Raw genomic sequence first — 27748 nt, forward strand, 5'->3', positions numbered from 1 at the left:
GTCCTTCAAGTGGTGTAAAATTACAATTGCTTGCGTCTTTTACATCATGCAAATGCTGCAGCACATTTTCTTATGTGTATAAAGATACAATGATATTACATATGATGAAATACAATGACACAAAATACTAATTTGCTTCAGTGATAAGGAACAGAAATGTGGTGATTATCAGATGGTAATGTGTGCCAGAATTAGATTATCTTAAAGTGCAAATTACCAACCAATAATACATACCATATTGTTCATTACCACTATTATATAATGCCTCAAAGCATTAAACGTCAGTTTATAAAAATAAATCATACTATTTCTTTTATTAAAAAAGTACATCAATTTAGTGTGTTTGGAAATTTAGCACCCTTACAATTTGCTGTTTCAGGGATGGTATGCTTTTTTGTTTGCTTATACATACCTATCAGCCAATCACACTAGGCGACATAGACATTGGCATTATATAATGAAATTAAATTATTGTAACCCTTTGAGTGCTGAAAAGACTTCTTACTCTATCATCTAAATGATAGATTACTTTCAATATGGCAACATTACTTATGTTCTTTTACAGTCAATTGAGATACGACAGTCTGTTGTGGCAGGTGGTCTATAGATTCTAAAAAGAAGTGAATCTACCTTCTCAGTACACAAAGGGTTCATTGACTAACATTGCGTAAAGATATAATACTAAGTATTCTAGTATAACAAATCATGACTATTGTGCTAGGCAGTCCAGAAATTAAAAGGCAGATTTTTTTTTCATTGTTGGCGATAAGCTTCATCTTGCTTGAGTTCATTAGACTCCCCAGCAAACAACAGTGCACCACAGTCTGAATTAAAAAATATTCCTTAGTAATGTGGATAGATATTTCACTATATTTACACAATGATGTACAGGAACTTTAAAAAATTCTGATAAGCTGTGCCTTCAATAAGGTATATTTTCCACCAGAAGAGAAGATGCAGCTTATCTGAGACAGAAGAGTTGCTGAACCTTATTGTTCTGGCATGCTAGCACCTATTATTGGCTGGAACAATGAATCTGTTTTAAAAGCAAATACAGAAGGTGTATTGACTTAATCTGTCTCAATTCATGTGCTTGTAAAAGGATGGTAGCTGTGGTCAATGACCCCAGAATTCCTGCAATTTGAAAAATATCTTTTTTCCAATATATAAAGATTATACAATGAAAGTACACTGTGCTTTACTGATTCTTGTATTCTTTCATAAGAATTAAATGATACAAAGCTCTTGAAGCAACACTAAAAATAACAAAATTGCATTTCTCACTGAGTTCACTAAACATTTTGCAGAATATACAGAACAGAAATAGGTTATTTGACACAGATAGTCAATACTGGCTATCTTCCAAACTCCTCCCATTCTTCCTTATCTAACTTCAGCATAAATACTTTATAATAAAATTGTGTATCCTTAAGGTAGGGATGGATAGATTTTTAGTCAGTAAGAGAATCAAGGGTTATGGGGATAGGGCAGGAACTTGAACTTAAAGAAAGTCAGATCGGCCGTGATGTTATTCAAAGTTGGAGCACAATCAAGGGGCTGAATAGTCTACACCTGCTCCTAATTCCAATGGTTATGGTCTTATGGTTGTCTAAATTGGTGAGGAAAGTTACACTCTCTTGTATGACTTTATGGGTTTCTTTTGCATTAGTCATCACGTTGGTTTGGAATAAACTTTATAGTTCAATATATTTGGGGCTCTTTCAGTCAAAGGTCAAATGACATAAAAGTGAATGTGAAGATTGGTCGTCATACTTAAATAGCTAGCCCCTTTTCTACATGCAACTATTAAGGGGAGAAAGTAAAGAGTAGGGAATAAATAGATGTGTGCTCAGATTAGTAAAATATGAGAGATTGCTTCCTCAAGGATCAATGCTGGATCTTGTGTTACATAAATAATTCATATCTAGACACGAGGGAAAAGACACTGGGCCTAAGCTTGCAGGGACATTTCTAATTGCCAGCATGTTCAGCATTCCCATGCAAATGCAGGTCCTGAACTTTCTGTTCACTTGTTGTTAGCTATTTACTAACTGCAAAATGACATCAGACTCCTCATAGAGCACTTACCAGAAAAAGAACTGTGCATACAGTGGGCTGATGAAAAAGACCATTAAACTGGAATCTAATTTTTGTACATGATGTTGAATGCATTGATTAGAGAATATTTGAGCTATGAAAAGGATTATTGGACTAATATCAGGTGTGAAAGGCTCATAAAACAGGAAGTGCTAGGGGTTAATTATTTAAGAGTTTTTGAAATAGTGAAAGACGTTGAATGGTGAAAGACAGCATCTACTGGTTGATAAGACAGTAATGACATGAAGCTAAGAATTATTAGTCAATGAAAGAATAATGCAGGTAAAACAATTGCTTATTCCAGACAAAGGTTTATTAGTACTGAGAACTATACACTACAATTGGCCATGTGGGCAGACCATAATATAATTTAAAATTAATTGGGAAATTTTTAATATAAAAGGATTACATTAATGTGGGCAGTTTTAGATTGAAGAGCTCATATCAAGAAAGGCCAGTGGGCAAATTGATTTCTTCAATGTTGCAACTTTTTTTTATAGTGCACAGTGTGTGACTGGAAACAGTCTTCCCATGCCTGCTATTAGAACAAAAATGGCAATCATACATGAAAGAATAATCTTTCAGTAATAAAACCACAAGTACTTATTACTTTAGTATAACAAGAATAGCTTATTATTAATGGCATCTTACAATGCTGGGTGAGAAAATGAAATCCCTCCCTCTTGGAAACAATAGGAATTGGAACAGAAAAACTAAATGTGGCTTTTGGTCGTCAGATGAAAGTGCAAATTGAATTAAGTTACTTTTTTGCTAAATGTCATTGATTATTTCATCTGAAATGTGCAATGCAGTAAATGATGATGGCCAAGAATTAGAAACAATGCCAAGAGAAATGGGAAGAGATGGACTTGCATGAAATAATCTCCTGGAAAATGTATTACACAATAATAGATATGCTGTGTGGTCAATATATGGTGCACCAAGAATCATCTCAGCCATAGGTTTGCTGTTGAAAACCAATAATGTCCAAGGCTTATCCTGAACCAACAATAGATATTTTCCTATGTAGACAGAAGAGTTGCTGAACCTTATTGTTCCGGCATGCCAGCACCTTTTATTGGCTGAAACAATGAATCTGTTTTAAAAGCATACACTCATTTCATGAGCTCGTAAAAGGATTATAGCTGTGGTCAATGATTCAGAGAGTCGGGCTTAGTGGTGTCAAAGCCTGCGATTGGTGGTTGTTGATGAGGCAGTCAGCTTTTGCAGAATCAGCATCTTATGGGAGAGGGTGTGGGGTGGAGAATTTCAAGGCTTTCAATCTTCTAATTGCCCAAGCAGTGTTGCACCAAAACCAGCATTACTGGAGGGAGCATAACATGGAAATTGCAAGTATGATTTGCACTGTAAAGTTGCATGTAAAATTTCTAATGTGAGAGGAAACAACCCAGAAATGGTTGTTATCTCATTTCACTCTGAGAAGAAGAAGTAGCTACATGACTTCTAGGCCAATTAATTTATTTTTGGCTACCTATATTCAAATTGGTTACCAAAATGCTGCACTAGTACATTGGGAATATAGATAAATACAATTGCTCCATAAAATCTGTTAAAACATCCCTTGTAACAAATACAAAACAATTTACTTTGGAGAATCAGTCATCAATTGATTTGACTTCTTAAATAACAAAGCAAAGAACAGGCATTTGAGTAACAAAGCAATGTAATCTAATAAATACTGCTCACTTTTACATATGCTATATACTCATTAGAAAGTTTTGTTCCATTGATAATTTGTAGCTGAGCCTATTATAATACTTCTCAATAGGTGATTACTGTCTGACTCATGGATAAGGAAATTGTTGGATTTTGAAGGAGGGCAGGAAAAGTATTTGCAAATTATTGATGTATCAGTAGATTATAAACTATAAAACATCATCTGCTTGATAAAACAAAAATAGTGGATGAACTACATTGGAAGAAATTTACAGAAGTGTTGTAGGGACCAGAGAATTTTAACTATGTGGAAAAATTGGGGGAGAGGGAGGCATAGACTTTTCTGGAACAGTGGAGACCGCAAGGAAATTTAGCTGAGGTGTTAAAATAATGAGAGGCTTGGATAGAGAGGATAGGAAGGACCAATTTCCCTTCGCAATGGATTTAAGGTAAAAGGATTTGCAGGGAATTGAGGGTACTAGGAACTCACTGCCCAAAGGGCTGGAAGACAAATAAACCTTAATCATATTTAAAAACAATGTGCTTTATGATTGGATAATTAAATAACCTTTATACGAAACAAAGATTTAATGTGCAGAACATGTTTTGGTGGCAAGCAATATGTTTCAAATAGGTTGGAGATTTATAGCGTCTGAAAATATGAACATACCTTTGCTAAATGTTCACACTAAGCAAAAAACAAAAAAAAATTACAAGATCGCAAACATATTTGCCTTACAGATAAGTTAACCTATTTTGGTACATACAACTTGAGCTACACTTGGACTAAAAAATCGTACAAAATCAAATACCCAAGTTGTACCTTTCCTGCACAGTGAACAGCATTGCAATAATTAGAGAATTGAATATTGTCTCCTAGCAGTAAAATCTCTATCCACATTATTCAAGGAAGCCTTTAAGTCTCCTAACTCAAAGCTTTCTGGAAATCTCTGCACCAGAATACACCTGAGCTGCACAAGGAAGTCAAAAGATTAACCTTTTTTCAGTGGTTTGCATGTGTTTGTCATGCAAAGGCCCGATTAGGCACACAAGTGCTAAAAAGAAAGCTAGGCTGTGGGTGGGTTGTAAATTGGCTTATTGAATCTCACCATATGGCTTTGGCCAGAGTATTTTGGCCTGTCCCTGTATGGCAGACGGATTTGATGGATCTGTCATGGATATAAACCTCCTATATAACACCGTGGCTCATGTTATTATAACCAATTAAAATTCAGGTATATTCAGGTAAAGAAAAACTCCAGTTTTCCCATGCTGCAAGTTATAAAATTGATAAATTTTCTGCAACTATTTAAATTAAAAAGCACTCTGTAAATTACAAAAACAAACAGTAATATTTCAGTTTAAAAAAAAAACTATATGTCCAAGGATCTGATGCGGTGTGGCTTGACATATGGTTGCACCTTGAACAGTAATAACAGATTGCTATTACTTGAATAAAAAGCTCACGTAGACGAAGAAACACACAGTATATACTTAGAAACATAATTTTTTTGCCAAGGATGGGATTGTGGAACTGAAAAAACCCCACATGCTCACAAAACCCTGAAAGGGATTTAAAATTGCACCACTTTTAAGTTTTCTTGTTAATTGATGTTGTATGATTTGCTTTTTCAGTCCCACTTATCATCAGTCCTTTAATGCTCTGCATACAGATAAACTGAGTGTGTGTATACGTGTATTTTGTCTGTGATATCTGTGCCTGCATGTGAATGAATATGCACCTGTATTTGTGATTCCTTTTAATAACAATTGGAAATTCTTGATGAAATTTTCCACCATTAAATATACAGTATTAATACTGTATTTTGCTGTGTAAAAAGATTTTTTTTCACTTTTTTGTTACATACAAAACATATAGAATATCTTTATATACAGACAGCTACCAGGAAAACAAAAACATATCTGTGAGTTTTGTGTTTTGAGAGTTGTATGAGAGTGTCTGAGTGCCCGACGTAAACATAATTACTTCTTTTGTCAGAATCAATGGGTGAAGCTTTAAAGTGAAGATTCATACTGTAGCAGCTCATATACAAGTGGTCCATCTCTATACCTTATACCAACAGATGTGGGAGTTACATACTGTAATATATTAACAGTTCTCCTCAGCCTTCTGTCTACAAAGTGGGCATCCCAGGCAGGATATCGTTTCCTTGGCATGTCAATCTTGATGATTGGTCCCTCCGGTATGTAGGGTCGGCCAGATGGTGTAAGTGGCACTGTGGGTCGCACTTGGAAAACAGGCAGGCAGGTCTCTGCTGCATCCTCCTCCTCCTGATCACCTGCCACTCTGGTTGGTGTAGTCTGGGATCCTCTAGGTGCTGCTGGCGTAGCTGCCATGGCCTCAAGCTCTGGAGGCAGAGGGATCCCCCAGAGCAATTCAGCACAGCAAGAACTGGCAAGGATCTTTGTCCTTGGTCCCATGGGATGAAGTAAACCATAATACAGGAACATAAATGCTGCCCCAGCAACAAAACTAATAAAAACTGTACACAGTGCTGTAATGGCATAAAAGTCAGTGGTTGTGGGATCTCTGTAAAGATACCAAAGAAAAGTCAAGGCAGCATTTTCTGTCAAGATTACAGTATAATAGGCAAACATTCGATATCGTGTCCGTCCTTCTTTGACATTAAACCAGCAGAATATGTACACGATTCCTATCACCATATTGAACAGAATTTCCTCCCACTTGGACATGCAGAAATCTGTTCCTCCATGAATAATCCAAAATGCCATAGCACACCAGTGCACAACCACAAATATTCCAAAATATAACTGAAAAATAGATGCAAATAATGCAAACGAAATGACTCTGGATGATATGGTAAACAAACGCCAAAAGATGTGGATTAGGGCACCTCTGTAGCTCATGCTTTTTTTGTCATCCCTGGAGTCCCGCAGCAATTTGTGATATGAGGCTAGCACCCAGGCAAGGGACATCAGGGAGGCCATAGAAGACAAACCTGGCGTGACAGAGAGAAAAATACAGTTAGAATAGTAATTACAATATCACATTGCATTGGTTCAAGCAGGCCTTATGACAAAGGAAGGAACTGTGATGAAAATTTATGCACAGATCAAGAAATATAAACTCAAATAATATCAATATTGCCTAACACTGGCCAGTGTGCTGTGCTTTCAGTTAATGCAATTTCCTTTTTCTATGTAAAATAATCTCAAGATTGCATTATGAACCCATCTCATCTGTTTTGTTTTCACAATAGATTTAAGGTTTCTTAACAAGATATTTAAAAGTGCAACATTTCTAAGTTTTGTTAAATGAAGTTGTATGATGTGCTTTCTCCATCCCACCTGTCTTCAGTCCTTATGTACAGACACTATGTTTATCTGCATATGAGTTACATAGTTACATCTGTGATATCAAAATATTTCAATGAGTAGACATGTCTCATTATTTGCCTTCCACAGCAATTATACAATAATTATGAAGTGGATGAATATAACCATCATTTGTAAAACTTAAATTTTCATTGAAAAACATTCATTTCTATATTTCATGTGAACCTCTTGCTAAATTGACTTAGTGAATATATTATAAAGTAATAACATTTAAAACAGCATAACATATCCATATTTTGTATCTAGTAAGTTTATTAGATAAAAATAAACAAACGTCTTTTTTACCATTCTGAACAAAGCAAGAGTGAAAACTATAAACCATCTCAAAAATGTAGAGGAGATTTTGTCAGTATAGAAAATATTATGAGTTGTAATTTTCTATAGATTAGAATTAGTTCGACAATGTTAAAGAAAGCTATTAACCACTAGAAGACTTCATTGTCCTTGATGTCTCAAAATGTTTCGTACTGTGACCAAATAATACAATATTTAAATTGCTTTCTTGTTAACCATCTGGTTATGAATTTGAACAGAAAGTACTTACAATATAGTCCATTCTTTCCTCAAAGACTTGCTCACCCACAAAGTAATTAACAACAATTGTCTTGATGGGTAGTCCTAAAAATAAACTTGTTCAAACAAACACACTCTGTTTACTTACCATCCTGGAGTCACCACATCTAAAGGGGTGACAAGACATCCATCCAAAGTTTTGTTCACACAATGTCCTTCCAACTAAATGACCTGAACAGGGATCACAGTATGTTTTCCAGAGAGAAAAAAACAGCAGGGAAGTGGATTTATGCTAAAAGGGGTCCAAATGTTTTTGTTTAAAAATTCAATTTTTATTGTTTTATAGGGCTAGAAGAAGTAGGAATGATACATGGAAAGTTTAACCCTTTTCAGCTGCAGATCTATGTCTTCTTGATTCTAGCCAATTCAGCCATTTTTCATGTCTTGGGAGGTGATCTCTGAGTTTTGCAGTTCTGGAATTGGTAGAAGGTCTACAGGTGAGAGGTAAATGAGGCAGTGAAGTTAAAATAATAATCCTGGACCTCACTTCACTGACTCTTTGAGTAAGTACTTGATTTTGTAGGTTCGAAGTCAGTGGTGTGGAAAATAGTCTTAACAATGCTGCTAGTCTGCGCATTCAAAAACATGCCAACATAACCATCCTCTAATCTGTTCTATGTGAATAAGGCCAACCCCAAAACCATTACATTAAATAATCCTTAAGAAAGTGGGAGAACATGCAACTTTGGTACATTTTTTTATTGTACTTTAAAAGGTTACAATTAACCTTAAAACTTAAACCAACTAAGAAAGAAATTGTGTAAAGTTCCAAATGATTTCAAACTGTTGGTGGGGATACCGATAATACCTCAAGGAAGAAAATTCTGTATTGATGTGTAATGTAATATTTCATTCACAGTGGTAACAAGTGACAAGCTTATTCATGGAACATGTTAGTCTGTCATTGTGCAGTGCATCTAAGACAATTTTGAACCCCAATTTATCATAGATGGGGGTGGGGTCTGCGAGGAGCACAGGTAAGTAAAGAAGTCAAAGGGGACCTACCCAAGTCACATTTGTGCTAGACTATGATCTGTTCAGGGAGTCCCCATTAATATATGGGAATGTTTTGTAGCAAAAAAAAAAGAGAAAGGAGGGTCTCCATTTAACACTACCCCACCCAGCCTTGATTCGGTTAAGTGCCCTTATTGCTCTAGTCTGAACGTTCAATGATATGTACCGCCCGTACTTCAAAACAAAAGACATCAGCCTTGGTTGTATGCTGTGCACGGCAGTGCCAGAGAGTTGGCACTAATCTCTGCCCTCCACTGGTGCTCCCAGGATGGTGTATCACCCAGTGACTTGGTGTGGAGAGGCTATCTCTGATGGTTGGTGTGAGCAGGCTGGGGCAAGCAGTGAAGCCTCACAGGGCTGCCACGTAGGTCTCAAGGCTACACCCTGATCAACATGGTGAATGTGGCCATTGCTATGGACTGCCAGCACCAGCTCCATGTGTTGACAGACCACCTGTATTCAATAGTCTCTCTTATCACCTCCAATTGGATGTAATGGACGCCGCTGTCTGCCGCTTTATTTGTTTATCTCCCCAGTCTGGGCATTTCTTTATGATAACAAGGTTAATGGTGGTCATATCCAACAGGAGATGATATAAGATCATAGGATTCAGGCAGTCTCTCAACACCTAGAGCAGTTGCTGCCTGTCCCCAGTGATGGCCCACACTCACATTCCGGCCAGATTACAGCTCCAAATCCCACACCTCAGCCTCAGGCATCTGCATCGTTTACCCCTCCTAACACTGTATCTCACAATCAGCCTCTCCACACTGAGCCATAGCAGTTCATTGCTGCAGATGTAAGTGGAGGGCAAGGAATTGCGCCAGCTTTGCGGCACAACATTGCTGCCAGTAATGCATCACTCTGTAGTTTATGTTGCAATGACCCTTATTGGTGCTGCTTCCATCCGCACGCTCGTTCCTGAGCACTAAGCAAGGCACCTGTGCAATGATTTCTCATCACATGGATCTTCGTAATATGAGGCATTACTGTTATGATAACTCTACTTTAAAATAAATTAAACTAGTGATAATAAATTAAAAATATAAAAATAGAGTTGAAAAAATGAAAATCATAGTTAAAGTTTCCTTTTAAATAATGGGGTCTCGGTACTGTAAGAAGCTGGTGTGGAACTGAGCAACCTAACATTACAGAACTCTGAGATGTGTGCACACATTTGACACCCAGCACATTATGTGCTTCAGCACTGCAGAAGTCTGGAATGCACTGAGATCCATATTGCAGCCAGCTGATGGTTCTCTACAGGCTCCTCATTGTCACAATCTGGTCTGTTAATTCTCTTTCTCATCAGCACAATCTGGCCTATTAACTCTCTTTCTATCACGTCAGGGGCTACCAGACCTACAGAGTATTTCCAGTTTTTCTCATGCTATTAAAATCTTCCTGTTCTGAGAACACCCAGAACAACATGACAAATTTCCCAGCAATGCTCTAAGGCAACATTTGCATGGATAATGGTGTCATTAGATATACATCAGATATATATCTAAAAAACACATCATCAGCTCAAGAGCAATTCAGGACTGTAAGTACCAGGTCAAATTTCTGGATTGGGTCATTCATCCTTAAAATAGTACAAATTGTATTACACTCTTCAAAAGAAGTATAGAAGGAGACAATGGTGGCTGTTGAACAAGAACAATAATGCAAAACATTTTAAACATTCTGAATATCTTGCAACAATATTCAACAGAGTGCAGGAGAAACATAAATGAAATTCTGACCCCAATCCTTACCTTTTAACTGGTCCTGTCAGATCATTTTATGAGTCCTATCAGATATTTTGGTGGCAGGTACTTTGAAAAATAGCCCTCTTGACTGCTGAGACTGCCTCTGTCCACTTTTCTAGTGTCAAACTGACATTGCTATTATTGGACAGGTTATTCCTGTCCATTGAGCCAGTAGCCAATTCAGACACAGATGAATTAATTTATCTGATGTGAAATAAGGGTTAACCAACATAACATTAATTCATTTTGTTCCTACAGGTTATACCATAATATATTGAATGAGACCAGTATTGCATGAATGTGCCAAAAATAGATCTTTTGAAAATTTAATGCTGGTACTGTTAAAGATGCAGAATGTTGGTAAAGTTAAAGGGACACTGAGTAAATAGTCACCCATTCACAGCAACAGGAGTATCCTTCATTTCCTTATGACATAGAAGGTGACCATTTGGCCCATCAGATTTAAGCCAACACTCTCAAGCAATTTCATTCTCAAATTATTTTGCTATAACCTAATCTCTCCATAAACTCTTGTTGAAATTTACTGTGGGTTTCAACAAGAATTTTTTTAAAAATTAGCAAGGATTTGAAACTGGATCTTAAAAAAATCAAGGAACATGTGCAACATTCCTTCTGCTTTATTTATTCAAATAATTTAGTAAGCAGTTATCAGAAGTACATTCCTAAACGAAATAGACATAAGATATTCTAATGTATATACTGTTATAGGTATTGACTGATTTTTCACATTAAATAAAAAGTATAAAAGAGCATTGGTTTAATGTACTGGAATTTCCTAGAAGCTTTCACCTAAATGCAGAGTAGATCAAGAACATCTACTTCCCTTCAACCATTCGGTTATAGAACCAACCTGCACAACCCTAATCACTATCACAGTATAGCAACACTATGACCATTTTGCACTGCAATGGACTTTTTTTGTTCTAATTATGTTCTTTCTTGTAAAAATTGTGTATAACATGTTTAATTTATATTTTTCTTGTGAATGTTGTGTATCTTATGCTATCTGCCTGTGATGCTGCTGCAAGTAAGTTTTTCATTGCACCTTTGCCTACAGGTACTTGTGCTTATGACAATAAACTTGCCTTTGACTTTGAACTGTGCCATTTCTTCTGAGCAAATTCTTACAAAACTTATTCCAATTCTTTGTTCCAAATTATCACCTCATGCAATTTTTTTTCAGTCATTTTGCATTCCTAAGTTAAGCCTGCACCAGTTGCACACATTCCTTTGCATCCCAATGTACTACATTTCAGCTGCAGTGAAGTTAGCTCTCTGATAAGGTAAGCCAATTTCAAATCTTTCTAACTACTTAGGTCCAGGCCAATTGGCTTTGTCGACAAGTAGCTAACAAGCACTGTCTTTTTTCTTTCGTCATGCATCCTAGATGTCATTCAGATTCCCACTGCCAAAAGGGTCAGGTGGTGAGTTAGCCAACGGAGTGTATCCCAACAGAATTTGATAGCAACTACCAAGAAGGCATTTGTTGATTTTATCCCAAGTGTTTGAATGGAGCTGATGACCTACTTACCCTAAATGGGCTTCTGGCTGAAGCAAAGTAGTTGTTAAATGTTGAATCTGGATGTTTCCAGGAATGCAAGTAGGGTGAATGGCTCAGCTAACAGCATCCCAGACAATTCTTATGGAGATAGAGGAAGGCAGATATGCTGCTCCTGGCACCAGAAGACAAAGCTTTAGCTCTGGAGCACCTCCACCTGGCCAGGGAGCACCCTGTTGTCAGACAGAATTGGTGGCCTTAAGGTTGGCACCAAACAACTTGGAATAAATTCATGTTATTCAAGTCAGGCAGGTGACTCAGTCATCCAGCTTGAAGACTACCACAGGACAGAAAAGGTGCAACTAGCGGACTGCTTTGTTTTTAACTTCCGTACAGCCAGATTTCTCCAGGATGGCAGGAGCTAAAATTGTCCTTGAAGAGTCACAATCCCAGTTCTAACATTAATTCGCAATATTCTCTAACAAATTATCTATTGATCTAGTTATGTCATATTATGCTGGTAATGAAATGTTCCAGAGTTATTTATAAAGTTAAAGAATTTCAGATTTTCAGCAGCTACATTATTTTGCTTTTGTGTCAGTTAAAGAATGTTGATCTATTTTGTATGTAAAATGACTTGACAAAAATATTACTCAGAAATTTGAAACAAAAACAAATGAGTGTTAGCTTCTCCTTCAATTACTTACAAGTTCACCTCTGATTTTCTTTTCACCTCACATTTGACTCACACAGTGACCTTTGGATCCTTATTTTGCAAGAGATTTACAGTAAATACAAAGATTTATACTAGGCTTTTCTTAGGTTTTATTAGAATTGAGAAGCATGAATATATCCAATTAATAAAACAACTGGAGCTACAATTGAATAATATAAAAAATAATTATTTTGTCTTCTGATCCTATCTTTTTGGTGATCCCTATGTTTCTGCTCCAACAAATCTACAGTAAAAATGGCTATTCCCAAAGAGACAACATCTTGCAGCAATTCTTTTCATTGTATGGAATACACGAAATTAAAACAATTCCTGAGGGAATTTTCTAAATTAAATCCAGTGGCAAAAAGAAACAAAGCATTTTGAAAAGAAAGAAATCCAAAATCTAAGATTTATGAGGCTCTGTCAGCACAGATGCCAGCAGGGAAAGGCCTATTAAAGAGCTTTTTAAAATAATGAAGAATCCATTTTTGTAACAAACAGAATCTTCTTGTAGCAGACTTTTGGACCATGCCCAATAAAATATTCAAAGCTAGTACAGCTGAAGTCAGAAAGACTGTTCTGATTAAGGATCTCTGACTTGAAATGTTAACTCTGTTTCTCTTTCCATGGATGCTGCCCGATTACTGAGTGTTCACAGCATTTTCTGTTTTTATTTCAAGATTTCCAGAATCTGCGGTGTTTGATATTCAGAAAGAAAGTTGCCTGATTTTTGTGCAGCTTCAACAACCTTATAAGCTTGTCTGTATTATTAAGACCCCACTTAACACAAACAAGGTTGTGAAAATTTCACCTACTGATTCATTAAAATCAAGAAGTTTTATAATGCTGTGCAGATGTTAATGAGTGTAAACCAAGGACAGGAGTTGCAGAATGCAGGACCTGATACTAATATGATGGCCATGAGATTTATGGCATTTGCAGAAGTAACTCTCCTGCTACTGAACTCAACAGCTGAAATGTGAAACATTTCACAGCATTCACATAATCACGCAAGTCATGGGTATAACATGCCCTTTAAATCTAGAAGCGTAAGAACTTCACATTTAAAGATCTCTATGTGCACAATAACATCTGCTCCAATTTATCCACAAAAATAAATACAGCAATTCAAATTTAAAGCATGAACAGCAGGCTTCTTCACTTGCATGGCTTTGATTCAGGTTTTTGATTGAGGTCTCCAAGGGTGGAATAGATAGAATTTAGGACCTCTCCGAAGTGGTCCAATAACTTTATTGGATGAGGACAAGAAAGAGGAATCCTTTATTACACCTGAATCAGGTATTAGACCTATTCCATTTAGATTAATAATCCCAGTCTCAGGTCGCTGCTGCAACAATGGATTTCCCTGATGCCACAAATGCAACAAAGAAAGTCAACCATAAAAGATTGTTCTGATAAAAATATTATATTGCTTACCATAATTGCTATCATGAATATTGTTACCGCTGGACCCAAAATCCTGGTTTTCAATGCTCATCTTATAATGTAATATTTCTAATTTTACATCAATGAAGTGGTTTGGCATTATTTGATACCAATAACAGTGCCATAACAATGCAAGAATTCTTATTTTTTCAGATGCGAGATTTTGGTAGATTTTGTTGTAGACAAAAGATGTATCTGCTCTCAAAGTGATGAATGTAACTAGTGGGAGGGCAAAGAGGGATAAAGCCACTGATGCAGAAATTCCATAATTCTTTGTCAGAATTACATCTGACCAAGCTGCTTTCTCAGAAAATATAGCGAAATGAACTCACAAACTTTGTAAGATACTAACTTTGCCTGAAACACCAGTTTTTAAAAGAGGCATGCAAATATCTTTTTATAACATAGAACACTACAGTACAGTACAGGTCCTTCGGCCCACAATGTTGTGCCCACATTTTATCCTGCTCTAAGATCTATCTAACCCTTCCCTCCCACATAGCCCCCTATTTTTCTATCATTCATGTGTCTATCTAAGAGTCTCTTAAATGTCCCTAATGTATCTGCCCCCACAACCTCTGCAGGCAGTGCGTTCTATGCACCCACCACCCTCTGTGTAAAAAACTTACCCCTGACATCCCCCTTATACCTTCCTTCAATCACCTTAAAATTATGTCCCCTCATGTTAGCCATTGTCGCCCTGGGAAAAAGTCTCTGACTGTCCACTCAATCTATGCCTCTTATCATCTTGTACACCTCTGTCAAGTCACCTCCCCTCCTCCTTCTCTCCAAAGAGAAAAGCCCTAGCTCACTCAACCTATCCTCATAAGACATGATCTCCAATCCAGGCAATCTCCTCTGCACCCTCTCTAAAGCTTGCACATTCTTCCTATAATGAAGCTACCAGAACTGAACACAATACTCCGAGTGAGGTCTGACCAGAGTTCTATAGAGCTGCAACATCACCTCACGGCTCTTGAACTCAATACCCCGACTAATGAAGGCCAACACTCCATACACCTTCTTAATGCCTTCCTGCAGCAGTCTGCTAGGAAAGAAATTTGCAAAAAATAATCTGCAGATGCTGAAAATCTGAAATAAAAACAGAAAATGCTGCAAATACTCAGGAAGTCTGGCAGTATCTGTGGAGCAAGAGAGAGAGTTAATGTTTCAGGATTGATGGATTTTGAAAGCTACCATCAAAACTGTAGGAAGAGGAATTTGTTGCTTCCATCATGGAACCTTTATTAAGCACTCACTATGTCAATTCTTACAATATCCTTATAGAGGCTGAACAGGTAAAGGAGGAAAATGATAGAAAATGAGAACCACATGGCATATGGCAACAGCAAAGGAAAAGGCAACCATTTCAGAAATATTTTCCATGAGAATCAATGCAAAATGGTGTCCTCTTCTTATGCCTTATAAGTGATCACTTGTGGAGCCAGTGTTTAATTGATTAATAATGCAAGGAATACTTGCCTGGAGATTAAATCATATAATGCTGTTTCAACACTCTATTGATTTCACCAGTTTGACTCTAGAAATTCAACTGGATGCTTATGATTGTGACACATGCTTGTGCTGATGATGTGTTTTCCACATTAAAACCGTACCTAATTAATCAATCCTTGAGCAAAACTGTTTTGGAGCAATACCGATAGAAGTTAGATGATGTTGGTCCAACATACGACTGGTGTTGGGCAGACATAAACCAACCACGTTTCCATAGCACTCCATGCTCCACAGCAGTGCCTTTTTATATGGCTACAAATACTGAAAGTGACACAAGCTGCTGCAGAGCTCTCTGGAGGCTGATTAATTCTAAAAACTATTGACCACAGATACTGCCACTGAAGTTCATGGTCATTTCAGCATTTGGAAACTATTTACAATGGGTGTTTCTGTTGTGATCCTACTGGCTGTGCTTTTCGAGTGGGAGTTTCAGGCCAGGTAGGACAGTGCACCACCTTGGGGGAGGCTAGGAAATGCTCACATTTGAAAAAACTATCCCCAGAGAATCTACAGGGACACACATCCCTATTTTGGCCTCTTCAAGGAGCAATTACTCTGCAAATAGGTTTAGGTTTTCTAAGGCATTTTCCATTGATATTCTGCAGGTAATTCTCCAACCACATACCCTAGGTTGGATTTTTGTGCCTTTAGAGGTACAATCACATTCAATTTCCTATCCATTCCAGGTAACCATGAATGATCTATGCCAAATCTCTTGGTTTGCTGCCATTAAGAGAGAGAACTGATGCTCTACACTCCAGTAACAAAGACTTTCTCTTGCATTGCCATTTTCCCCAAAGTTCAGGCATTCATGTCATGCTTCATTCTCTTTTTCAGAACCTGGAGTTCTCCTTGAATTGCAATGGCTTCTACTCTCTCAGTGTTCAATTCAAGATTGACTATGAGAGGAGTTATTTCAGAGCCGATGTCAAGTTTCCAGGAAGCTCACATGACTCCTTTAGGAGTCCATGTTGTTAGACATCTTTTGGTGCCAGCACTGCCTCAATATCAAAAACTTGGGAGACCCTCTTTGGTTTGTCATCTCTATTAGTGTTCCATCAACTCCAGCAGAAAATTGCTCCAGTGAAAGCTATGGCATCAATCTTTTGGACAACTCTATCGGCCTAATCAAAGTAAGATCCCTCATGTTGCACCTGTACACATCAAACAGGTGTTCATTGTTTGTCATCACCTGGTGCAACATAGCCAACAGGAGAGCTCAGCACTTGCCTGAGGGACCAGAGGAGAAGAAGCCAGAAGATGATAAGGAGAAATCTAAGGAGATGAGGAGGATCAATATAAGGCACAGTGATTTCTAGAGTATGAGGAGTGTCATAACCACCATGGTGGGAATGTCCGCTCTGGAACAACAAAGGACAATGTAATTGCCTGGAGATCCACATAAGCAGTCAAACTTCCATCACACATCATGGTACATAGGCCAGTATGTGGAGCTAATTAGCTGCCCACTATACTACAGCCATTTATTCTCAGCAGACAAGGAACCAAGGCAAGATGATACCATGCCAAGACCACTATTCCCTTTCAACTACAGTGGACCTCACATATGAGGAGATGAAATGCTGCATTATTGTTAGAGGACAGAATTTGTGACGTCACACAAGGCTACATATGGCCAGCAGCAAAGCCAACAAAATTCCTAAAAGTTTAAACGAACCAGATACACTTCGTGTTAAAAATGCTGCATGCAACAAATATCTCGGATGGGATGATCCTTTGAGAGAGTTATCAAAAGGTGACTGTGATCATTGGCACTGCTCTACATGGAAGGAATATTGCCTCATAAGAGTAAAATATTGCCTTTGAGGATTTTTTACCATTTAAATCATCTTTTTCACTAATTAGCTCTAGAGGCAACAGATGGATGCCTGTCATGTGACAAATAACCACTGCAACAGCTTATTCCTAATAAGGTAGATCATGAAATTAACTTCAGATAATTGTTTGAGTTAAAGGCAGGTATAAACATAATGCATAACAATTCATCATTTAAGTGTGCAATCATGGAATGAATACACTTCTCAAATCAATCAGGAGGGCCTGATTTTCTGAAATTGTTAAATTCATTGTTAAGTCCTGAGGGGTGAAATATGCCAAGTGGGAAGATGAGGTGCTGTTCCTCAAGCTTCCCTTGGGCTTCATTGGAACAGTGCAGCGGGGCAAACACATAGAGGTTAGAGCTGGTGTGATTTGGAGAAATAAAATGGTCAGGGTTACCCTCATGAATTTAACAGAGGTCTAATGCAAAGCAGACACATAATCACAGTTGGTTTCCCTGATGTAGACGAGACTATATCATGAGCGCCAAATGAAGTACCTTAAATTGGAAGAGTTATAAGTGAGCATTGACCTTCTATCCTTCACCCTGCTTCCTGTAGAGCCCCCCATTCTACCAGTTTCACCAGCTTCGCCACTTTTATTCTAATTATGAAACATTCCACACTGAAGTCTTTCAAGATGCCTACAATTTTCTTTAATCATGCTTCTCCCCACCACAATCGATAGGACTTTCATCGTTAGTGATGGGTGAAGTGCTGGAAGACTGGAGGGTGGCTAATGTTGTGCCTTTATTTAAGAAGGACTGCAAAGAAAAACCTGGGAACTATAGACCAGCAAGCCTAACATCTGTGGCATGTAAGTTACTAGAGGAGATTCTGAGGGCTAACATATACAAGCATTTGGAAAGTCAGGGTTAATTAGGATAGTCAGCATGGCAGGCTGCAATGGAAAGTTAGATCGCATGGGATCCAGGGAGAGCTAGCTAATTGGATACAGAATTGGCTTGATCAGTACAGGACATCAGTAATTAGAGGAAGTGAGAGAGGAATCAAGACACAGAACAGAGTGAATAGTGGGGGTGGGGGGTGAGAATGTGGAATGTGAGAAGGGGATGGGGAATTGGGGTTGTGGGTTTGGGTGTGGGGTATGGGGTGTGGGTGACAGTGGAAGGTTTTTTTTGGACTGCAGGCCTGTGACTAATGGTGTTCCCCAGAGCTCTGTGCTGGGCCCATTGTCATTTGTCATCTATGTCAATGATTTGGATGAGAATGTACAAGGCATGGTTAGTAAGTTTGCAGATGACACTAAAATAGGTGGTGTCATTGTCAGCTGGGTAAGTAAGTGAGCCGAGGAATGGCAAATGGAGTTTAATTCAGATAAGTTCAAGGTGTTGCATTTTGGGAAGACAAATGAGAGTAGGACCTTCACTGAACTGTTGGGCCCTGGGGAGTTTTGTAGAACGGAGGGACCTCGGAGTACAAGTACATGGTTCCCTGAAAGTGGTGTTGCAGGTAGACTGGGTGGTAAAGAAAGCTTTTGGCATAGAGTATAGAGGTTGGGATATTATGTTGCAGTTGTATAAGACGTTGGTGAGGACACACTTGGAATATTGTGTTCCGTTTTGGTCACCCTGCTACAGGAGAAAAAACATTAAGCTGAAAAGAGTACAGAAGAGATTTACGAGAATGTTGCTGGGACTCAAGGAACTAAGTTATGGAGAGAGGTTTGAGTAGGTTGGGACTTCTTTCACTGGAGTGTAGGAGGAAGAGGGGTGATCTTATAGCTATAGGGTGAATGTGCACAGTCTTTTTCCCAGGACTGGTGAATCAAGAACTCGAGGGCATAAGTTTAAGCTGAGAGGAGAGAGATTTAATAAGAACCTGGGGGGCAACTTTTTCATCCAGAGAGTGGTCAGTATATGGAATGAGCTGCCAGAGGAAGTGGTTAAGGCAGGTACATTAACAACATTTAAAATGTACTTGGACAGGTACATGGATAGGAAAGGTTTAGAGGGAGATGGGCCAAACGCAGGCAAATGGGAGTAGCTTAGGTGGGAATCTTGGTCGGCATGGACTAGTTGGACCGAAGGGCCTGTTTCTGTGCTGCATCACTCTATGACTCCATGGCAGGCAATCGAAAGCTCAGGGTGTCCAGGTGGACTGAATGCAGGGGCTCTGCAAAGCTGTGTTTGATTTCTCCCAATGTAGAGAAGGCTACATTTTGAATACCGAATGCAATATACTAGAATTGAAGAAGTGCAAATGAACCTGGAAAGACTGTTTGGGTCCGTAGATGAGGAAAAAAGAGACAAACGGACAGATTTTGCACGTCCTGTGGTTGCATGAGTAAGTGCAACATGGAGCAATAGGTAGAGACTGAAGAGCAATCCTTTTGAAATGCTGAAAGGGGAGGGGAGGGGAATACATGCGTGGTAGTGGAATCTTGTTATAGCTGATGGAAGTTATGAAGGATGATCCTTTGAATGCAGAGGCTGGTGGGGCAGAAGGTGAAGACCAAGGGAACTGTGTTCTTGCCCTGTCGAGGAGGAGAAGGGATGAGAACAGAGGTGCAGGAACAGGATGAGATGCAGTCAAGAAAATTTTTAAAAACTGAAGATGCTGGAAAGCCAAAATATAAACAGAAGATACTGGAAACCGATTAGAGACAAAGGTGGGAAGATGTGCCTGGAAGCTGTAGAAATGGGTGAGGTTCTCAATGAATACTTCTCTTCAGTATTCACCAAAGAGAGGGGCCTTGATGATGTTGAGGACAGTGTTGGGAAGGTTAATGTTCTAGACCATGTAGATATCAAGAGAGAGGATGTGTTAGAAAATATTAGGACAGATAAGTCCCCGGGGCCTGACAGAATATTCCCTAGGCTGCTTTGCAAGGCAAGGGACGAGATTGTTGAACTGTTGGCTAGGATCTTTGAGTCCGCGTTGTCCACGGGAATAGTACCGGAGGATTGGAGGGTGGCAAATGTTGTCCCCTCATTCAAAAAATGTAGCAGGGATAGTCCAGGGAATTACAGACCAGTGACCCTTGCGTCTGTGGTGGGCAAGCTGTTGGAAAGGATTCTAAGAGATAGGATCTATGAGCATTTAGAGAATCATGGACTAATTAGGTACAGCCAGCATGGCTTTGTGAAGGGAAGATCATGTCTCACAAGCCTGATAGGGTTCTTTGAGGAAATGACCAGGAAGATTGATGAGGGTAGTGTAGTAGATGTGGTCTACATGGATCTTAGTAAGGCGTTTGACAAGGTTCCACATGGTAGGCTTCTTCAAAAGGTCAGAGGGCATGGGATCCAGGGAGGCTTGGCTGTGTGGATTCAGAATTGGCTTGCCTGTAGAAAGCAGAGGGTTGTGGTGGAGGGAGTGCATTCAGATTGGAGGGCTGTGACTAGCGGTGTCCCACAAGGATCAGTTCTGGGGCCTCTACTTTTCGTGATTTTTATTAATGACTTGGATGGGGGGTAGAAGGGTGTTAGCAAGTTTGCAGACGACACAAAGGTCGGTGGTGTTGTGGATAGAGTGGAGGACTGTCGAAGCTTGCAGAGGGACATTGATAGGATGCAGAGCTGGGCTGAGAAGTGGCAGATGGAGTTCAATCCGGAGAAGTGTGAGGTGGTACACTTTGGAAGGATAAACTCCAAGGCAGTGTACAAGGTTAATGGCAGGATTCTGGGTAGTGTAGAGAAGCAGAGGGATCTGGGGTTTCACATCCACAGATCCCTGAAAGTTGCCTCACAGGTGGATAGGCTAGTTAAGAAAGCTTATGGGATGTTAGCATTTGTAAGTCGTGGGATCGAGTTTAAGAGCCGTGAGGTAATGATGCAGCTCTACAAAACTCTGGTTAGACCACACTTAGAGTACTGTGTCCAGTTCTGGTCGCCTCATTATAGGAAGGATGTGGAAGCACTGGAAAGGGTGCAGAGGAGATTTACCAGGATGCTGCCTGGATTGGAGAGTATGGATTATGAGGAGAGACTAAAGGAGCTAGGGCTTTACTCTTTGGAGAGAAGGAGGATGAGGGGAGACATGATAGAGGTATACAAAATATCAAGAGGAATAGATAGAGTAGACAGCCAACGCCTCTTTCCCAGGGCACCAATGCTCAATACAAGAGGGCATGGCTTTAAGGTAAAGGGTGGGAAGTTAGCAAGGGAGATATCAGAGGGAGGTTTTTCACCCAGAGAGTGGTTGGTGCATGGAATGCGCTGCCTGGGGTGGGGGTAGAGGCTGATATGTTGGTCAAGTTCAAGAGATTGTTAGATAAGCATATGGAGGAATTTAAAATAGAGGGATATGTGGGAGGAAGGGGTTAGATAGTCTTAAGCGTGGTTTAAAGGTCGGCACAACATGGTGGGCCGAAGGACCTGTATTGTGCTGTATTGTTCTATGGTTCTATGAAATATTCAGCAGGTCAGACTGCATCCGTGGGAAGTGAAACAGAGTTAAAATTACAGGTCGAGGGCTCTTTGCACTGTGGTTGAGGGGAACCCACAGTTAAGGAAGAAGGAAGACATTTCAGAGGCACCCGTGTGGAAAGTCTTTTCATCAAAGCAAATGTGATGGAGATGGAGGAATTGAAAGAATAGAAATGGAGCACACAGTTTTGTTCCCCTCAAGAAAAAATTGTACAATAGTGTTGGAGGCAGTCCAAAGTAGATTCAGCAGGCTAATTATTGGGATGGGAGGATTGTGCTACCAAGGGATGCTGAACAGGTTGGGTCTGTATTCTTTCCAGTTTAGAAAAATGAGGGATCAGTTTATTGAGACATATAAGATCCTAAGGGGCATGATAGATTAGTCATCCTCCTCCCCTCTATAATTGGTTATGCACAGCCATAAGGTTATGTGGTAACAGATCTTTCCCCAGCAGTCATGGGAATTAATGGAAGAAATCATCGAATGACAAAAGATAATTTGCATAAATTCCTTCTTTGGATTTAATTTATACAATGATATACCCCACAGCTGCACATTCATTCTGTGACTTGATAAGAACATAGAAAAATCCAAATACCAGCTCCTGAAAATACATTTAAAATCCTCATGGTTAGGAAAATACCATTTGACATGAGGGTCAATACAAAAGACACACAAATATCAAATATCTGATTACTCAAGTGTGAAATGTTGTCATTTTTTCTTTCATTTCAATATTTCAGTCTCTCCCCCAGCCTCTCAAAGAGAAATACAGGGGGAAACGTTCCTGTGTTTGCACACAGCCACATTGGATCTTCTCCTAAATATTGGAACATTGAGCAGTTTAGAATGTCAGCCTGATTTCCCTTCCACCTCCTGTGCTGGCCTTAGCTCAATTTTCCCCAACCAATATCATTAAGGAATGGTACTTGTGTCTTTACAAATTGATTGCTATGTTTATCTGAGTTCCATTAGCTGCTGCTTTTTCTTTGGCAGCCCTTCAGGGTCAAGGATAACTTGCTTCCACCCCAGTAGTATGGGTTCTGAGTTGGCTGATGAAGCCAGTGTGGAATCTGCCATTGGTGAGTCAGGAGGTGCTTGAATGGGGTGGACTCCTTCCATAATTTCACTCGACTTCTTCTTTCTCCTGCAAAGAAACTCGATGCTTCTTCTCCATTTTAAACATCCACAGTCCAGAGATTTCCATGAGTTGATGGGGATGCTACATTTTTTTCTAGGAAGCTTTGAGAATATACTTGAAGTATTTCCTCTGTCCTCATCTTGTAATCTCATATTGTGACAGAATTCGGTGAAGGGAGCCCGGAAAGAGTCAAGTGTTAGGCATGCAAATGATGTCGGCCACCCATCAGAGCCGGCTGAGTAAAATTAGAGCCTTGATACAGGGGGTGTTGACCTGGAAGAGGATGCTAATGTTGCTTTGTTCATTCTTCCAGTGGATTTTGAGAATTTTGCAGAGGCATTTTTGGTGGTACTTTGAGGTGCCTGCTGTAGGTAGTCCAGGTCTCAAAAGCACGAAGAAGAGGAGGGATTACTGCTGCCTGGTACAACAAGAGCTTTGTGCCAAGTTTGAAGTTTTGAAATTTGGATACACTTTTCATTAGACAGCCAAAGAGTGTGTTGGTGCCCTAAAGGTAATAATGAGTTTCATCATCAAGATAGCTCCCAAGATATGGGGAGCAGGTCCATGAACTCCAGGATATCCACACAGACCTTCAACAGTGTTGTGCACAGTGGGTAGGCTGGTAAAGGACCTGTGTTTGGCAGATGGATAATGCATGACCTGTTCTCTCAAAGGCTTCCCTGAACAAGTCAATGTTAGCTTGGATCTCTGCCTCTGGACATATTCTGTGATGTCCACTCCTCCCCATCCCCCAATTACAATCTGGCAACTTCTGATCCCTTGTTCACCTTCAATCCCTATGCCTTTGATCCCTCAGCCTCTAAAGAGGAGGTCTTTGTGAAACATTTCATTGAAAAAAAATGTGCACTGCTTGAACTGTTGAGACCTCAGCTCCAAATGAAGTTCCATGATGTGCAGCAACAACTGAAACATTGCACATGCACCTTTCAGGACTACTAGAATTCCCTGGCACCAATCTCCTAATTTCAAATAATCTCCTGTAACTATGGCCCTATCCCAGCCAGAATGATAGTTGTTCCAAAGTATATGTTATGAGGATTCCTTTGTAGATTTGGAGTTAATTTTTCCAAAATGGCCTTCCTAATTGGAAATAAATCTCCTTCTATTAATATCAGTAGGATTGCAGGAGTAACTTAATATTTGCTCTCTGGAGCAATAATTGAACATACAGTATTATTTGCTTGCTTTTGTTGTCAATTTTTCTATGGGACAAGGCAATGAAAATAGCACCTTGTCCAGCAGTTGTCCTTTGGCAAGCATGCAGGAACCACAAGATTATATTTAATTCCTGACAGCCACCAAAGATAAAACTGTCACAGCACAAACTCCCTTTCTAAAAGGTAGGAAGCTGGATAATGGAGTATGTCCTGCAGAGGCCATTGTAATGTAAATGAACAGGACATCTCAAGCACAACTCTAAACAAGGCTCTTCAATTGCTTGAAGTGGTTTCAATCATCAGGATTTCCACTAACAACTAGATTTCAGACATCAATCCAGATGGGTAGCATGGCCATTAACACTGCCTATCAGCTATCATGCCAGCCATAATGCAGTCATATTCTGATGTCAGTTGAAAGAAGGCTCATTTCAATTAACAAATGCCACCACAACTAAATGGGCCACTGTTGCAAATACATAAGAATTCACCATTTCTTTTTTCTATATTAAGACATCTGTTTCCAGATTGCTCTCACCTTCCAAAGAATTTGTGAGTGTTGTTGGCTGTTGATATCTGGATTTTTTAAAAGTCTTCATACATACTGGCATGTAACAAAAGTTCAATATTTTGTTCCTGACATTTTGCCAAAAAGCTGGGAGAACATTGGGTTGAATTGACCTATTTTGTTTTTCTCAAAGAACAATGTCTATCATGGGCCTTTGGAAACTGAATAAGAATGCAGTATTGATGCAGTTCAGGCCGGTTATTCAGATCAACAGTTCCATAAAATGCCATTTTTCTGAAATACTTCTCCACACACATTGTTAATATATTTTGAAGACTCCAGCTGATCAGTAGAATATGCAGAATGCTATCACTTTGTCTAAGCAATTCACAGACTACCATCCAAGATTATTTTATTATGTCAATGATGTTATCCTATGCTTCAAAGAGGTGGTTCTTTACCTTAGTTTTAGTAATGCAGATATAACTATCTTTACAACATTGTAGCCGGGTGACTTGTCTTCATCAAAGTAGAAAATTCACAGAGCTCACAAAGAAATTGCAAAGAATTATGCCAAATTTCAAGCTTTTCTAGCAATTAAAATAGAAGATTATATACCCATATCAAAACTCACACCTTTCTGACCACTTCATATTAAGCCAATTTCAGATCATTGACTCTTATCATAATAAAATTTAATGTTCCAAACATCACACCCCCTACTGTTCAATTATAGCTTGTAGCCCAGAAGATACAGACAACTAGTAAAGATAAAGACATAATTTTCAGATTTGGTTCCATATCTTCTTCTTGAGCTAAGTTCTAATTCCAACTTGAAGATTTATAATTTCCAAAATTCTATTGGGAGCAGGATATTGAAATATTCAACCAACCAAACAATGAAAGAAGATTGCAATTATTTTTCCAAAGGTAACCCAATCTGCTCCCAAAAACAATGATGAAGTCTGAAAAATTCAGCCTTGGTAGGAAACATCACTCCATATGATATAATACTAAATAAACTGAACTTGTAGGACAAAGATCATTTAGCTTCATTGGGCTGTTCTGTCATTCAATAAGACCAGAGGAGCAGATTTCTGATATAACACTATGTACCCGTTAACACCTCTAGTAACAGAAATTGATCGCTGATTTAAAATTTACATTCAACTAAACATGGCTGGGAGTTCCAATTTCTACTTCTTTTCGCATGTAGAAATGTGTCCTAGTTTCATTCCTGAGAGGTTTGGCTCTAAGTTTGAGACTATGTCACCTTTTCTGAAGTAAGCCAACCATCAGAAATAGTTTCTCTCTAAACGCCTTGTCAATTCCCCTTAATACTTTGAAAACCAATTAATCACCACTTAATCCTCTAAATTTCATTGAATAGACACTAGTTGGTGTAATTTCTATTTTTAATTTATTCTATGGAGTCCAAATTATATTCAGAAAAAGTCCTTCTAATCTTCCTCCAAAACCAGTTTACCTGTATGGTGCTGAGAATTGAACAATGAATTCCATTTGTGGTCAGATGCATCTCTGTGGTTAGCACTGTTTCCTCTGAGTCTGAATTTATAGCTTCGACTCCTACTAAAGAGACAAATGCACAAATATCCAGTGCAATTTTGAGGAAGCGATGCATTCTCAGAAGTGTTGTCTTTCCAATGAGATATTCATTGATGGCTTGTTCTGGTCTCTCAGGTAGATGTAAAGTACCTAATAGCTGGGATGTCCTGAGATCATGAAAGGTGTTGCAGAAACACAATAGTGCTTAAAGTAAATGTGTTATTGATACAGCCATGGATCATGCTAATGACTAACTATTCAGACAGTCAGGTAATCTAAAGATTGGAAAGATGTAATCTAACTTATTTTGTATTTTGTCTAGGGATTCACACTACTGTGGCCTGACATCTAAACGTTGTATTCCAATCTTCTAGATGTATATTTCAACTTTATATTAGTTCTTTTGATTCCTTTTTGTACCAGTCCATGGACAAAGGATGTACCTCTGAGTTTATTTAGAATTCAGCAATTAAAACGTATTTAGAAATTTGACCAGGCACTCTAATCGTGAATTGCACTTGCGACAATGATGTCATTTCTGCTTCAGATGTACACGGAGTAACATTGTTTTCCAAGCAAGTCTCCTTCAGAGAATTGCGTGAAAAAATTAGGTGATGGTGTTTTGCAGCACACCTGTTTTTTAATAGTGTTGCTCCTGAACAGGTCAGATAAACTCCCTTGCTTACTTCCCCTCCTTTGGATCCTCCACCTTCCATACCCTCCGTGGTACTGATACCCACCCTTGCCAATCTCACACCCCACAACTACCTGATCACCTCACCTAACACTGCAGTCGTCCCACCCTCTGACTCTGTAATCAGACCTCAATGCTATTCCAATTCCCAATTCAACCCATGACCCCTGACCGAGGTCCCAATTTGACCCCCAACCCTCTCACTCATTGCAACCCTCATTCTCCCCACCATGGGCCTTGCTCCACTCCCAGACTTAACTGATAATTACATTAGGTGAGAATGAAAGAAAATGATTATATTCTTGATTATAAAAGGTATTATTCTCTAATCTTATTCAACAGATGAGCTATCCTTGAAACTTACTTGGCAAAGAAGAATCATTTTTTAAAAGTGATTGGCTCTTTGTACTGGCATACTTTTATTCACCAATTTTCTACAGGAAATGTTCCGTTCTCAAAATGGGATTGTACAGTGCAACATTTCTTCATACTATGTAACTCAATTTAGATAAGAGTACAGTAAAAATTAGAAATACTTAGCAGATGAGCATTAGATTTCCAGCATCCAGTATTTGGTATCTCACAATTCTTTACATTCTTTTTTCACTCTCCTCTGTTCTTATTCCATTTACATCCCTTCTATTTACATCTCTTCCAGACAGATTACTTGTGATTAACAAGCCTTCACCATTCAGCACCACCAGCACTTGAATCATTCAATCTCCTTTGGCCTCCACAGACACTAC

The 27748-nt window shown here is 38.9% G+C and overlaps 1 protein-coding gene across 1 annotated transcript in view; it reads right to left on the minus strand.

Moving 5' to 3' along the window:
- Positions 1–5790: 5790 nt before the first annotated feature.
- Positions 5791–27748, minus strand: part of LOC127575334 (XK-related protein 6-like) — a 318884-nt gene continuing 296926 nt past the window's right edge. Inside the window, exon 3 of the mRNA XM_052025140.1 lies at positions 5791–6755. Within this exon, the coding sequence (XP_051881100.1) occupies positions 5791–6755 (965 nt within the window). The remainder of the gene's footprint in view (positions 6756–27748) is intronic.

The sequence above is a fragment of the Pristis pectinata genome, chromosome 10 (genome assembly GCF_009764475.1).
Source record: "Pristis pectinata isolate sPriPec2 chromosome 10, sPriPec2.1.pri, whole genome shotgun sequence".
NCBI classification, from domain to species: domain Eukaryota; kingdom Metazoa; phylum Chordata; class Chondrichthyes; order Rhinopristiformes; family Pristidae; genus Pristis; species Pristis pectinata.